The 12,109-nt window shown below is 42.0% G+C and overlaps 2 protein-coding genes across 5 annotated transcripts in view; both read left to right on the forward strand.

Moving 5' to 3' along the window:
- Positions 1 to 659: 659 nt before the first annotated feature.
- LOC105529028 (U2 small nuclear ribonucleoprotein auxiliary factor 35 kDa subunit-related protein 1-like) overlaps positions 660 to 12,109 on the forward strand; it is a 30,275-nt gene continuing 18,825 nt past the window's right edge. The window contains 3 exon segments of the mRNA XM_011966083.1: positions 660 to 881; positions 1,987 to 2,062; positions 3,928 to 3,999. Of these exon segments, the coding sequence (XP_011821473.1) occupies positions 3,962 to 3,999 (38 nt within the window). The 5' untranslated portion in view covers positions 660 to 881; positions 1,987 to 2,062; positions 3,928 to 3,961.
- The window catches only part of SRP19 (signal recognition particle 19kDa), a 29,114-nt gene continuing 17,664 nt past the window's right edge, over positions 660 to 12,109 (forward strand). The window contains exons 1-5 of one of the 4 annotated variants that reach the window (XM_011966081.1): positions 660 to 881; positions 1,987 to 2,062; positions 3,928 to 3,999; positions 4,092 to 4,203; positions 6,832 to 7,860. In XM_011966081.1, coding sequence (XP_011821471.1) covers positions 841 to 881; positions 1,987 to 2,062; positions 3,928 to 3,999; positions 4,092 to 4,203; positions 6,832 to 6,863 — 333 coding nt within the window. In that variant the 5' untranslated portion in view covers positions 660 to 840 and the 3' untranslated portion in view covers positions 6,864 to 7,860. Of the gene's footprint in view, positions 882 to 1,986; positions 2,063 to 3,927; positions 4,000 to 4,091; positions 4,204 to 6,831; positions 7,861 to 12,109 lie in introns of those variants that run through there. The other 3 variants (XM_011966079.1, XM_011966082.1, XM_011966080.1) reach the window with 3 other exon arrangements.

A 12,109-nucleotide genomic window follows, 5' to 3' on the forward strand; every position in this document is an offset into this window, starting at 1 on the left:
TTACCCAGGCTGGAGTGCAGTGGTGTGATCTCAGCTCACTGCAACCTCCAACTCCCGGGTTCAAGTGATTCTCCCGACTCAGCCTCCCTAGTAGCTGGGATTACAGGTGTGCCACCACACTCCGCTAGTTTTTGCATTTTTAGTAGAGACGGGGTTTCACCACGTTGGCCAGGCTGCTCTCGAACTCCTGACCTTACGATCCGCCTGCCTCAGTCTCCCAAAGTGCTGGGATTACAGGCGTGAGCCACCGCACCCGGCCTAACACACAGCTCACTGAAGTTTCTAACACACAGCACACTGAAACACAACGTCTATAACTTTGCTAGTTCTACCACTATAAAAATCCATTTTGCCAAATTGAAAGCAAGCTCTAGGGCCCACGAACGGATAAAAATTAAACATAAGGAGTATTTCCTTGCCTGCTCTAACATCCTGAACCAAACAGATTCCCCTCGTTGCACAGTCTTCGCCCCTTAACAGAGGGTAGCTAGTATCACCCATACTTGCTGAAAAACTGGAAAGGAGGGAAGGTCGAAGTTAAACCCATTTCCGCGGCCGTGCATGCGCCCCACCTGGTCTCCCCAGCGAGATTTGGGAAAGCAATGAGAAGCTTTCATGATCCTCTCGCGAGAGGGAAGTCTTCGCGCCACGTCAGAGACTAGAGATCTTGGCGCCGAGCGACAGGTGCCGGAACAAACAGGCGGTGAGAAATCGCGGACGCGGAACCATTTGGTGGGCAGGACTTCCGGCGGAAAAGCGGGCTGTCTCGGAAACGCCGAGCTGAGTTCCTCCCGGGTGTTCAAGTACGGTTCCTGGGCTGTTGTTTAGACTCTTGTGAAGATGGCTTGCGCTGCAGCGCGGTCCCCGGCGGACCAGGACAGGTGGGTTCTGGGTAGGTGGGTCCTCAGAGAGGAAGAGGCTTGCTGTGGTGCCGCGAGTGTTACACCGCCCTTCTCCGCTCCGCGGCCTCTAGAATGGCCTAGCTGATCCAGCTCGCCCTGGACGGGCTCCGCGGGTCTCCTTGGAGGCTGATTTTTGTGAGAATCCTGCAGCAGCCACCAGGCTCTTCGCAGGGCTCCTGAAATTCCTACCGTAGGTAGCCTAGTGTTTACCTGTACGCGAGACAAGGATTTTGGGTGCTACGTGGACATAATATTAAGTAACATAATCTCAGTGTGAGAAATGTGTTCTTTTTAATTATTGTTGCGTTCAGAAAGGCTCATTTGTGAAATTTTGAAGTTTTTAATACCTCGGACACTTTTTATATAAGAGGGCGGACCCATTCTCAGGAACTTTTAACAGGCTGCTGTGTCTAATGTAACATTTACCCAGGTTGTTTTGTTTCTATTCGTGTGGTTTTTTTCCTTCCAAGGTAGTAGATAAAGTTTATTTTTAATTAAGTTAAGTAAAAGGGAGGTAATTTAAAGAAAAAACATTAAGCAAATAATAGCATAGGTGTACCAGCAATGATGATGACCTCGCCTACCACGGACCGAAAGAATGTATTTTTGAAAATACTTGTTATCCGTTGAGTGTAGTTGTCCAGGTTCTTGACGGTTTGAATAAGAAATTGAACAAAACACACAAAGCAAGGCAGCGAAAGCAGATTTATTTTAAACAAAAGTACACTCCACAGGGTGGAAGCAGGCTCCAGCAAGCCGCCCAAGAGCTGTTGGTTACGGAATTTTCTGGGATTTAAATACTCTGTAGAGGTTTCCTATTGACCAGTGCCAGTCTGATTGGTTGAGGGAGGGGGATCACTCAGAATGAGGAGTAGGCCTGCAGCCAGTCTGATTGGTTGCTGGAGGGGACCTTTCCAAGGTAGTTTGATTTTTCAGCAGCCACGCAGAAAAAGAAGGGTTTGAAAAGGGAGTAGCCATCTGATATCTACTCAGCATGAATTGGCCTTCGGTTTTCTGCCACCCGACCCTCTTCTCCTGCCTCTTACTGCTCTAGTGATACCACTTATGCTATTGTCTATGGCAGGTTTATTTGTATCTATCCTGCTTATTTAAATAATAAGAAGACCATCGCAGAGGGAAGGCGAATCCCCATAAGTAAGGTAAGCAGATGGCTGGCTCCTTGGTCCTCGAGGGAATGGGGGGTGTCATCCTGGTCGGGCCACGACATCTTGTTAGACCCACAGGGGGTTCTCTTCACTGCATTTATTTCGGGCTTGAGGAGAACGACAGCCAAGAATTGGGGTGCGTTCCTTAGTGTTGGTGAAACCAGAAAGGCATTAATTCATAGCTGAAGGGATTTTTTTTTTAATGGCTCTTAATGAGCCTGTGTTTGTAAAGAAGTGGGGGCAGAGTCTGTAGAGTTTACATGTTTTAAGTTATGACATTGTTCCCCTTGATACAGGAAATCACAATTATGACATTGTACGATATATTAACAATGTTCAGAATGTAGTTGAGATTTTTTTTAAGTATGTGAAGACTTGCAAAAAGTTCAGCCCTGTTGAGTTTTATTAAAATGTAATTTGTATTTTGTAATATGACAGATTTAAGGCACCTAGGTTTGATGCAGTGAATTCTCACGTGATGAGTACATCTGGGTGGTAACAAGCACTCAAAAAAGAAAACATTATAAGCATCCAGGAAGATTGCGTTATGTTCCCTCCCAGTCACTGTCGCCTCCGCATATGCTAAAAAATACCAGGATGACCACTGTCATGACTTTGACACCATAGGTTACTTTTGCTTATTTTTCACTTTTCTGTAAACGGAATTTCACAGTATGTACTTTTGTATCTTTTTTTTTCACTGAACTTTAAGCTTACGAGATTTATCTACATATTAGAATGTAGTTGAATTTTCATTGCTCTGTAACAGTTTGTCAGTAGCAGCACCATTGCCAGTTTGAGCTAGATAATTGTTGTTGGGGGTTGTTATGTGCATTTTAAGATGTTCAGCAGTATCCCTGGCCTCTACCCACTATCCTTCTCCAACCCCCATTCCCTAATTGTGACTATCAAAAATGTCTCCAAGCGTTGCTAGATGTCTTTTGCGTGTGTGTAGGGGTAGGGAGCCTGAGGACAGAATTTCCCTACTCAAAACTACTGCCCTGTCTCCTCTATAGTATTGCATTGTGTGAATACACCAGAGTCTTTTCTACCTTCTTTTTTGTTTTTTTAAGAGACAGGGTCTGGCTCTGTCACCCAGGCTGAAGTGTGGCGGTATAGTCTCAGCGCACTGCAGGCTCCACCTCCCGGACGCAAGCCATCCTCCAACCTCAGCCTTCCGAGTAGCTGGTACTACAGGCACATGCCACCACGTCCGGCTATTTTTGTATTTTTTTGCAGCAATGGGATTTCTCCATGTTGCCCAGGCTGGTCTCAAACTCCTGAACTGAAGTGATCTGCCTACCTTGGCCTCCCAAAGTGCTGGGATTACAGTTGTGAGCCACCACACCTGGCCCTTTCTACTCTGGATGGAAAATTGGATTATTTCTATTAATAGTTTGAGGCTATTATAAATAGTTGTCTTTTAGTGAACATATTTTGTAGAACGCATCTGGGAATGGAATTGCAGGGCCATAAACAATGCATATATTCAGCTTTAGTAGATACTAGCAGTTTTCTAAAGTGTTTGTATGTGTAATTGTTTAAGTAGTCAGTAATCATTGAGCGCCTACTATGTTCAGAGTACCATGCTAGGTGCTGGGGAATACACTGGTTAACAAAACAAAGCCCGTGCCCTCAGAAGTTTATGTTCTGTTGGAGGGGAGATGGGCACACACATATGCATTAGTGTTATTCCTAGGAATTTTTAAAATTACAGTGGAAGCATCTGTACTTAAAGAAAAAGGAAACCTAGGGTTTTGGTACTTGTTTGATTATAGTATTTGAAATTATTTACCCAACATTATGGCAGTGTCCACTTAAAGCAAATATATTTAGTGTTTATGTTTTTAACTGTTCAGGCTGTTGAAAATCCTACAGCTACAGAGATTCAAGATGTATGTTCAGCAGTTGGACTTAACGTATTTCTTGAGGTATGACATGGTTCTTCACTATTTTCCATACTCATCTAATTGATGTAATAACTTTCTTAAGCCCTGTTTTTCTTTTGTTTCGTTTATGTTAGAAAAATAAAATGTACTCTAGAGAATGGAATCGTGATGTCCAATACAGAGGCAGAGTCCGGGTCCAGCTCAAACAGGAAGATGGCAGCCTCTGCCTTGTGCAGTTCCCATCACGTAAGCTTTTTAAATGAATCAGTGGGGCTCAGGGATAGGTTTCTCCTATGCAACACAGAAAAGGTTCTAAAACTGAAAGGTGAAAGTCACAGTTTGCATTCTGAAGATTAATTTAAAGACAGGACTACTGCTCATGGAGAGAAGCAGTAGTTCTAATTTCTTTGAGGTGAACGACCTCTTTGAAAATGTAATGAGACCCACTAAACATTTTTCCAAAAAATTGTTGTGTGAACATTTTAGAAACCTCTGGAAGTCTGTCATTGCTCCCAGGTTAAGAATATAAAATTATTAAGTTGTTGAACATTAATTGCCATTTCAGATCCTAGAGGTCCTTGAGGTCTGTTAATATCTAATTATTCTATCATTAATAAATCTAAAAAGCAATATTGACTGAAAAAAGCAAGAGATATGCATAATATGGTACCACCTAGGTAAATTTAAATACAAAATATTACTATTTATTGATAGATGCATATGTAATGTTGCTTATTGGTATTTTTTTGAAATGCTCTGTAAGGAAACACTCACTCTTAAGACAGTAGTCACCTAATGGTGAGCAGGATAGAGAGTAGAAACACAGGGATTGATGGTCATAGAAGACTGTTGCGTCATCTCTAGTGTTTTATTTCATGAAAAACAGTAACCAAACTGACATCAATATAACAGAATGTTAGTTCTGAGTATTAGGAAGATAAGTTTTTGTTTACATGTTGTTTATTTTTCTGAATTTTCATCTCTGAGAATTTTAATTTTTTAAAACAGAGCTATTAATTTTTTCTTTCATTTTAATAATCCCCTCAGTTTAGTTGAACTCTCCCATTAAATTTACTTAAAAACAGTGAAACTGTCAGACAAACTGACAACTTGTTTGATTTTTTTGTTTGTTTTTGAGACAGAGTCTCGCTGTGGCTGGAGTGCAGTGGTATGATCTTGGCTTACTGCAACCCCCGACTCCCTGGTTCAAGTGATTCTCCTGCCTCAGCCTCCCGAGTAGCTGGGACTACAGGCATGTGCCACCACACCCAGCTAACTTTTGTATTTTGGGTAGAGATGGGGTTTCACCATGTTGGCCAGGATGATCTCGATATCTTGACCTCGTGATCTGCCCACCTTGGCCTCCCAGAGTGCTGGGATTACAGGCATGAGCCACTGCACCCGGCCTGATTTTTTTAAAATAGACAAGGGTCTCACTATGTTGCCCAGTCTAATTTCAAACTCCTGGCCTCAAGCAATCTTCCCATCTTGAGGAGATCCCAAAATGCTGAGATTACAGGCATTAGCCACCATGCCCAGCCAGCATGTTTGAACTGTTATTTTTAAAGACAAGGGCTCACTGTGTCATCCAGGTTGAGTGCAGTGGCACGATTATGGCACACTGCAGTCTTTTTCTTTTTTTTTTTTGAGACAGAGTTTCGCTCTTGTTGCCCAGGCTACAGTACAATGGTGTGATCTTGGCTCACCGCAACCTCTGCCTCCCAGGTTCAAGTGATTCTTCGGCCTCAGCCTCCCGAGTAGCTGGGATTATAGGCATGAGCCACCATACCCGGCTAATTTTTTATTTTTAGTAGAGATGGAGTTTCTCTATCTTGGTCAAGCTGGTCTCGAACTCCTGACCTCAGGTGATCTGCCCACCTCGGCCTCCCAAAGTGTTGGCGTGAGCCACCACGCTCAGCTAACACACTGCAGTCTTGACCTCTTGGGCTCAAGCAACCCTCGCACCTCAGCCTCCCAGGTAGCTGAGAATACAGACGCTTGATTTTTTATTTTTTCTAGAGATGGGGTTTTGCTATGTTTCCTAAGCCAGTCTCAAACTCGTGGACACAAGTGATCCTCCTTTCTCAGCCTCCCAAAGAGCCAAGATGACAGACATGATACACTGGGCTCAGCCTAAAATAGATTTTTTTTATATACTAAAACTCATCAGGATTGGTAGGTATTGCTAGATGCTTCAGGTTGTGACTAAGGAGTAATAGTATATTCTAATACGTTTTTTCTCCTCCTTAACATTTTCCTATATTATATCTCAAAAAAACAAAAACAAACAAAAACTTGTAATTAACTAGTAGATAAAATAGGGGTAGAAATTGTGGTGAGAACATGTGACTTCCTATTTCCAGTAAGACCCAAGTAAAATAGTAAAAAGAAAGCAGAGCTGAGGAGCTTAGTCTGTTTTGGGTGAAGGCAGCTGGTTGTCGGTATGCAGAGCAGGAATGCATGTAAGTGTAGATCATCTGATCTTACCCGTCGGATCTCTTGTGACTTGATGATACTGTTTTTTTGTTGTAAGTCTGAGAAAACCCTGTGTTTCAGTGTCTTAAGAGACAATGATATTCTGACTCTGTTTCCTACCTGAGGTGTATTTGGGTACTCCTTAGATCTTCAAGCTAATTGCTAGGACCAAGACCAAAATTTTTTTTCATACTTATGTTTGCCTTTTGATATGATTCATTTAAATATTTTCAGCATTATTCTCACTCTCAGTACATTTCCCCCAGCTTGAGCTAGTCAGTGTCTTCAGTCATTTGATTTTTCATTTTTTTAAAAAACATATTTTCCATTTTCTTGATGTGATAGTTTCTTACACTTTGTGATATTCAAGTTGATGACTTTTTATGTCTTATTTCTCAGATTATACACTAAGCCTAACTTCTGGTTTCTAGGTAAGTCAGTAATGTTGTATGCAGCAGAAATGATACCTAAACTAAAAACAAGGACACAAAAAGCAGGAGGTGCTGACCAAAGTCTTCAACAAGGAGAGGGAAGTAAAAAGGGGAAAGGAAAGAAAAAGAAGTAACCTAGTATCAGCATCAAGTATGTGGTACTACTGTAAGAGACATGAATGGAGACTTCTGATTTGTATCAGAGGGAAACAGAAGCTTTTTGTTTGCATCATTTAACTGAACTGTGAACGCTTGTGCCTCTCATCTTTATCATCGGAGTTGACAGTGAAACATTTACATCAGAAGTTTGCATCTCGCTTTTATGCCGTATAAAAGAACTTTTTTGTCTTTCAATGCAGTTTTTTTGGAAGAAAGAATATTTTTAAATGGACAAAGGACTGTACAATAAGTTACTTGAAATGAGTTACTTGTTTCAGATAAATTTCAATTCGATTTAAAATAAACATTTTGTCCACCTTTTAAGTTAATGAAATAAAATTTGAAACTGACTTTTGCAACTTTTGCTTATGAATGAATGCTAGGAGAGGAGAGGTAATTAAGAATAAAATATGTAGTGAAAGTTTCCATAGTGTGAGTCTAAAACTAGAAGAAAGTGGTAGGTCCTCTTGTGGGTGGGGAACAGGGGAGTCTGTTAAAAGCCAGTCTGTAGATCATATTTTAATCTGTTACTGTAATCGAATCGTTCAATTCTTGTTTTGACATGGAAAGTCCTGGATTTTAAGCTTTAAATTTGCTTATTTTGTAGGTTTAAGAACATGATTTTCATGGGAGTTCTAAAATTAACTGTACTTCAGCACCTTGAGGTACACTTTCCTTCAAGAAACTAAATTGGATTGGTGCTTCTGAATTTATTTCAGAGCAGTTTCTGAAAGTAGTGATTTTGAGCTATCCTGATTGCTGTTCTTTCTGAGGCCTGGTTTGGCTCTTCCTTGAATTCTGCAAGCTACCTCTTATTTTCAGTAAATTCCATTTTCTTTAAGTGTGTTTTTTTTGTTTTTTTTTTTTTGAGATAGAGTTTCACTCTTGTTGCCCAGGCTGGAGTGCAGTGACGCAATCTCAGCTCACGACAACCTCCGCATCCCAGGTTCAGGTTCAAGTGATTCTTCTGCCTCAGCCTCCCTAGTAGCTGGGATTACAGGCATGTGCCACCACGCCCAGCTACTTTTGTATTTTTAGTAGAGAAGGGGTTTCTCTGTGTTGGTCAGGCTGGTCTTGAACTCCTGACCTAGTTGATCTGCCTGCCTCGGCCTCCCAAAGTGCTGGGATTACAGGCATGAGCCAGCTGGCCTGTTGACTTTTTTTTTTTTAATTCTTAACAATTTCTCTTTTATAGTGAACATAATAGTATAAGAGTTTACATATTTGACTTACAAATAAATCCTGGGGAGAGGGGAGTATGTGTAAAACATAATTCAGAGCAGCCTTCTTTGAGAAAGTGGGTGTGTTTGGCTGTGTAACACAACAAGGGAATGTGTTTGCTGTGTAACAATGAGGGACTTAAGCAGGAGATTTTTGTCTCGTATGTTAAATCCAAGTGAGGTTGCTGTGGTTGTTGGTTTAGCTCTCAGTGATGCCTTTTTTGTATTTTTCCGCTCTACTGTTCATGACATATTTCTGACACCTTTATGATTGTTGTTCCTGCTTGTAAAAGGGCTAGTATTTACGTGAGTGCAAGGCAGGAAGTAAAGGTAGCTGTGCCAGCCACTTCTGGCAAGTAGTTCTCCCACCTCAGCCTCCCAAGTAGCTGAGACCATAGGCATGAGATTTCTCAGAATTCCTCCCAGCAGGCTTTCACTTAGTTTCGCTGTTGAGAACTGTGACACGTCCATCACTAGCTGCAAAGGAGGCTGAGAAAGTGAACACAGCAGTCCTCCTTATCCTTGGGGGATGCATTCCAAGACTCTGAGTGGATCCCTGAAACAGCAGATAGTACTGAACCATGTATATACTATGTTTTTGCCTATTCATATATACCTGATATGGTTATCTGCGGCCCCACCCAAAATCTCATCTTGAATTATAATCCCCAAATCCCTATGTGTTAAGGGTGGGACTAGGTGGAGATACTTGGATCATGGGGGCAATTTCCCCTGTGCTGTTCTTGAGATAATGAGTCTTATAAGATCTGTTGGTTTTATAAGTGCCTGGCATTTCCCCTGCTTGCAGTCACTCCATCTTGCCACCCTGTGAAGGTGCCTGCTTCTCCTTTGCCTTCTGCCATGTTTGTAAGTTTCCTGAGGCCTCCCCAGCAATGCGGAACCGTGAGTCAATTAAACCTGTTTCCTTTAAAAATTGCCCAGTTTTGGATATTTCTTCATAGCAGCGTGAGAATGGGTTAATACATACCTATGATAAAGTTTATAAATTGGACACAGTAACAGATTAACAATAAAATTAGAACAATTATAACAATATACTGTAATAAAAGGTATGTGGAAATTGTCAGTCTCTCTCAAAATATTGTGCTATACTCACCTGTTTTGGGACCAAGGTAACTGAAACAGCAGAAGTGAAACCACAGATGAGGGGTGACTACATAGCTTTTTCAGTCCTGACAGCCAAGGCAGCTAAGGAAGAAAGTAGTTGAGAACGCATACTGGGCCAGGTACAGTGGTTCACACCTGTAATCCCGGCACCTTGAGAGGCTGAGGCAGGAGGATCACTGGAGTCCAGGAATTTGAGACCAACCTGGGCACCATAGTGAGACTCTGTCTTTACAAAAAATAAAAGAATTAGCTGGGCATGGTGGTACTTGCCTATAGTCTTAGCTACTTGGGAGGCTAAGGTGGGAGGATTGTTTGAGCTCTGGAGGTGAGGCTGCAGTGAGCCGTGATCATGCTATTCCACTCACCTCAGCAGAGCTGGACCCTGTCTCAAAAAAAAAAAAGTATACTGTGGTAGCCAACTTAAAAGATTTGTCACAGAAAGATGGTTGAAATCTGGAAGTGGTTTAGTTTGGGAGCAATAAGGATTGTCAGTGCTATATTTTGAATGTCCCCTCCAAAATGCATGTTGAAATTTAATTGCCATTGTGATGTTATAGAGAGGTGGAACCTTTGGGAAGTGATTGGGCCATGGTGGCTCTGCCCTCAGGAATGGATTAATGTTACTATCTCAGGAGTGGGTTTGTTATAAAATGGAGTTCAGCCAAATTTTTCTTTTGCTCTCCTGAGCACACCCTCTTTGTCCTCTCACCTTCCACCATGGGATCACGCAGCATCAAAGACCCTTGCCATGTACTGTGCCATGCTCTTGGATTTCCCAGCTCCTAATCATGAGCCAAATACACATTGCCCAGGCTGGTGTGCAGTGGCGTGATCTCAGCTCACTGCAATCTTTGCCACCCAATTTCAAGCATCACCACCACGCCTGGCTAATTTTGTATTTTTAGTAGAGACAGGGTTTCACCATGTTTGCCAGGCTGGTGTCGAACTCCTGACTGCACATGATCTGCTCGCCTTGGCCTCCCAAATTGCTGAGATTATAGGCATGAGCCACACCACACCTGGCCTCTAAAAAAATTTTTTTTAATTACAAACTTTTATACTCAGGAGGCTGAGGTGGGAGGATCACTTGAGGCTGGGAGGTTGAGGCTGCACTGAGCTGTGATTGTGCCACTGCACTTTAGCCTGTGTGAAAAAAAGAGACCTGATTCAAAAAAAATTTTTTTGTCTGTTTTAAAAAGATTACAGTTTTCACTTAACAACTGGCAAAAAAAAAAAAGTTCACTGATTGCACCAATTGCAGTAATGTGAAGAAACGGCAATATATTGTTACAGCAATAATTCTGAAATCTTAGTGTTTTATGTTGCTGTAACAGAATACCACAGACTGGGTAACTTAAAAAATGAATAGAAATTCGCCAGGCGTGGTGTATCACGAGGTCAGTAGGTCAAGACCAGCCTGGCCAACATGGTGAAACCCCATTTTTACTAAAAACTACATAAATTCAAACAACAAACAAAAAAAACAGATACAGTGGCAGGCACCTGTAATCCCAGCTACTCAGGTGGCTGAGGCAGGAGAATCACTTGAACCCTGGGAAATGGAGGTTGCAGTGAGCTGAAATCGTGCCACTGCACGATTTCACCCAGGCTGTTCTCATACTCCTGGGCTGAAGCAAGCCTCTCAAGTGGCTGGGACTAGAGGTGCATGCCACCACACCTAGCTGGAAAAGGGAATCATAATGTAGATGTTGAAGTGCTTTTTGTATTTATGAACTGTGTTCACATCCTGTACTCACTTCTTAAGGAATCTTATCAAAATTATATATAATTTTAAAAGCCAGCTAGTTTTAATAGTGTGTTTCTGTTTTAGGCATTAACTTCCATCTGTAGAAGAAGAGGATTTAGTTTTCTTTCTCTACCATATGCTTGCATAGTTCCTGTCTTCCTGTCTTCCCAGTCTACCAATATATTTCATAATTTAACCACTATTCAGAGTTTCCATTATATACATTCTGTTCACAGCTCAGTCATGTAGTACACTTGCTACTAAAAGTGTGGTTTAAGGACCAGCAGCACTGGCCTCTGGTGAAAGATTGTGAAAAATGCAATATCTCTGGCCCCAGCCCAGAATTCAGATGTGTTCAATGAGATCCCCAAATGATTCTTTCTTTCTTTCTTTCTTTTTTTTTTTTTTTTTTGAGGTGGAGTTTCACACTATCACCCAGGTTGGAGTGCAGTGGCCCAGTCTCAGTTCACCACAACCTCTGCCTCCTGGGTTCAAGCGATTCTCCTGCCTCAGCCTCCTGAGTAGCTGGGATAACAGGTATGCACCACCATGCCTGGCTAATTTTTGTATTTTTAGTAGAGACAGGGTTTCTCCATGTTGGTTAGGCAGGTCTCGAGCTCCCAACCTCAGGTGATCCGCCTGCTTTGGCCTCCCAAAGTGCTGAGATTACAGGTGTGGGCCACCGTGCCCGGCCTTCTTTTTAACTTCTTTAAGCTCTTGTAATTTGCATGTTTCCTTTTTCTAGCATTCTATTCTCAGTTCATGGATGTAATTTATTTCTCAGAAGGTGAGATTTATAGTCTTCTGGTTTCCAAGTTCCTTTTTTTTCCTTCTATTTTTATTTTGATCCCTATCATGTTAAGTAGCTTTGTTTGGTTGCTGGTGTTTAAGATAGAAGGACCAAAAGGCTGATTATAAGTTGAGATCTGCCCCGGGTGCTGTGGCTCACACCTGTAATCTCAGCACTTTGGGAGACTGAGGCAAGAAGACCA

The sequence above is a fragment of the Mandrillus leucophaeus genome, unplaced genomic scaffold (assembly GCF_000951045.1).
Source record: "Mandrillus leucophaeus isolate KB7577 unplaced genomic scaffold, Mleu.le_1.0 Scaffold740, whole genome shotgun sequence".
NCBI classification, from domain to species: Eukaryota; Metazoa; Chordata; class Mammalia; order Primates; family Cercopithecidae; genus Mandrillus; species Mandrillus leucophaeus.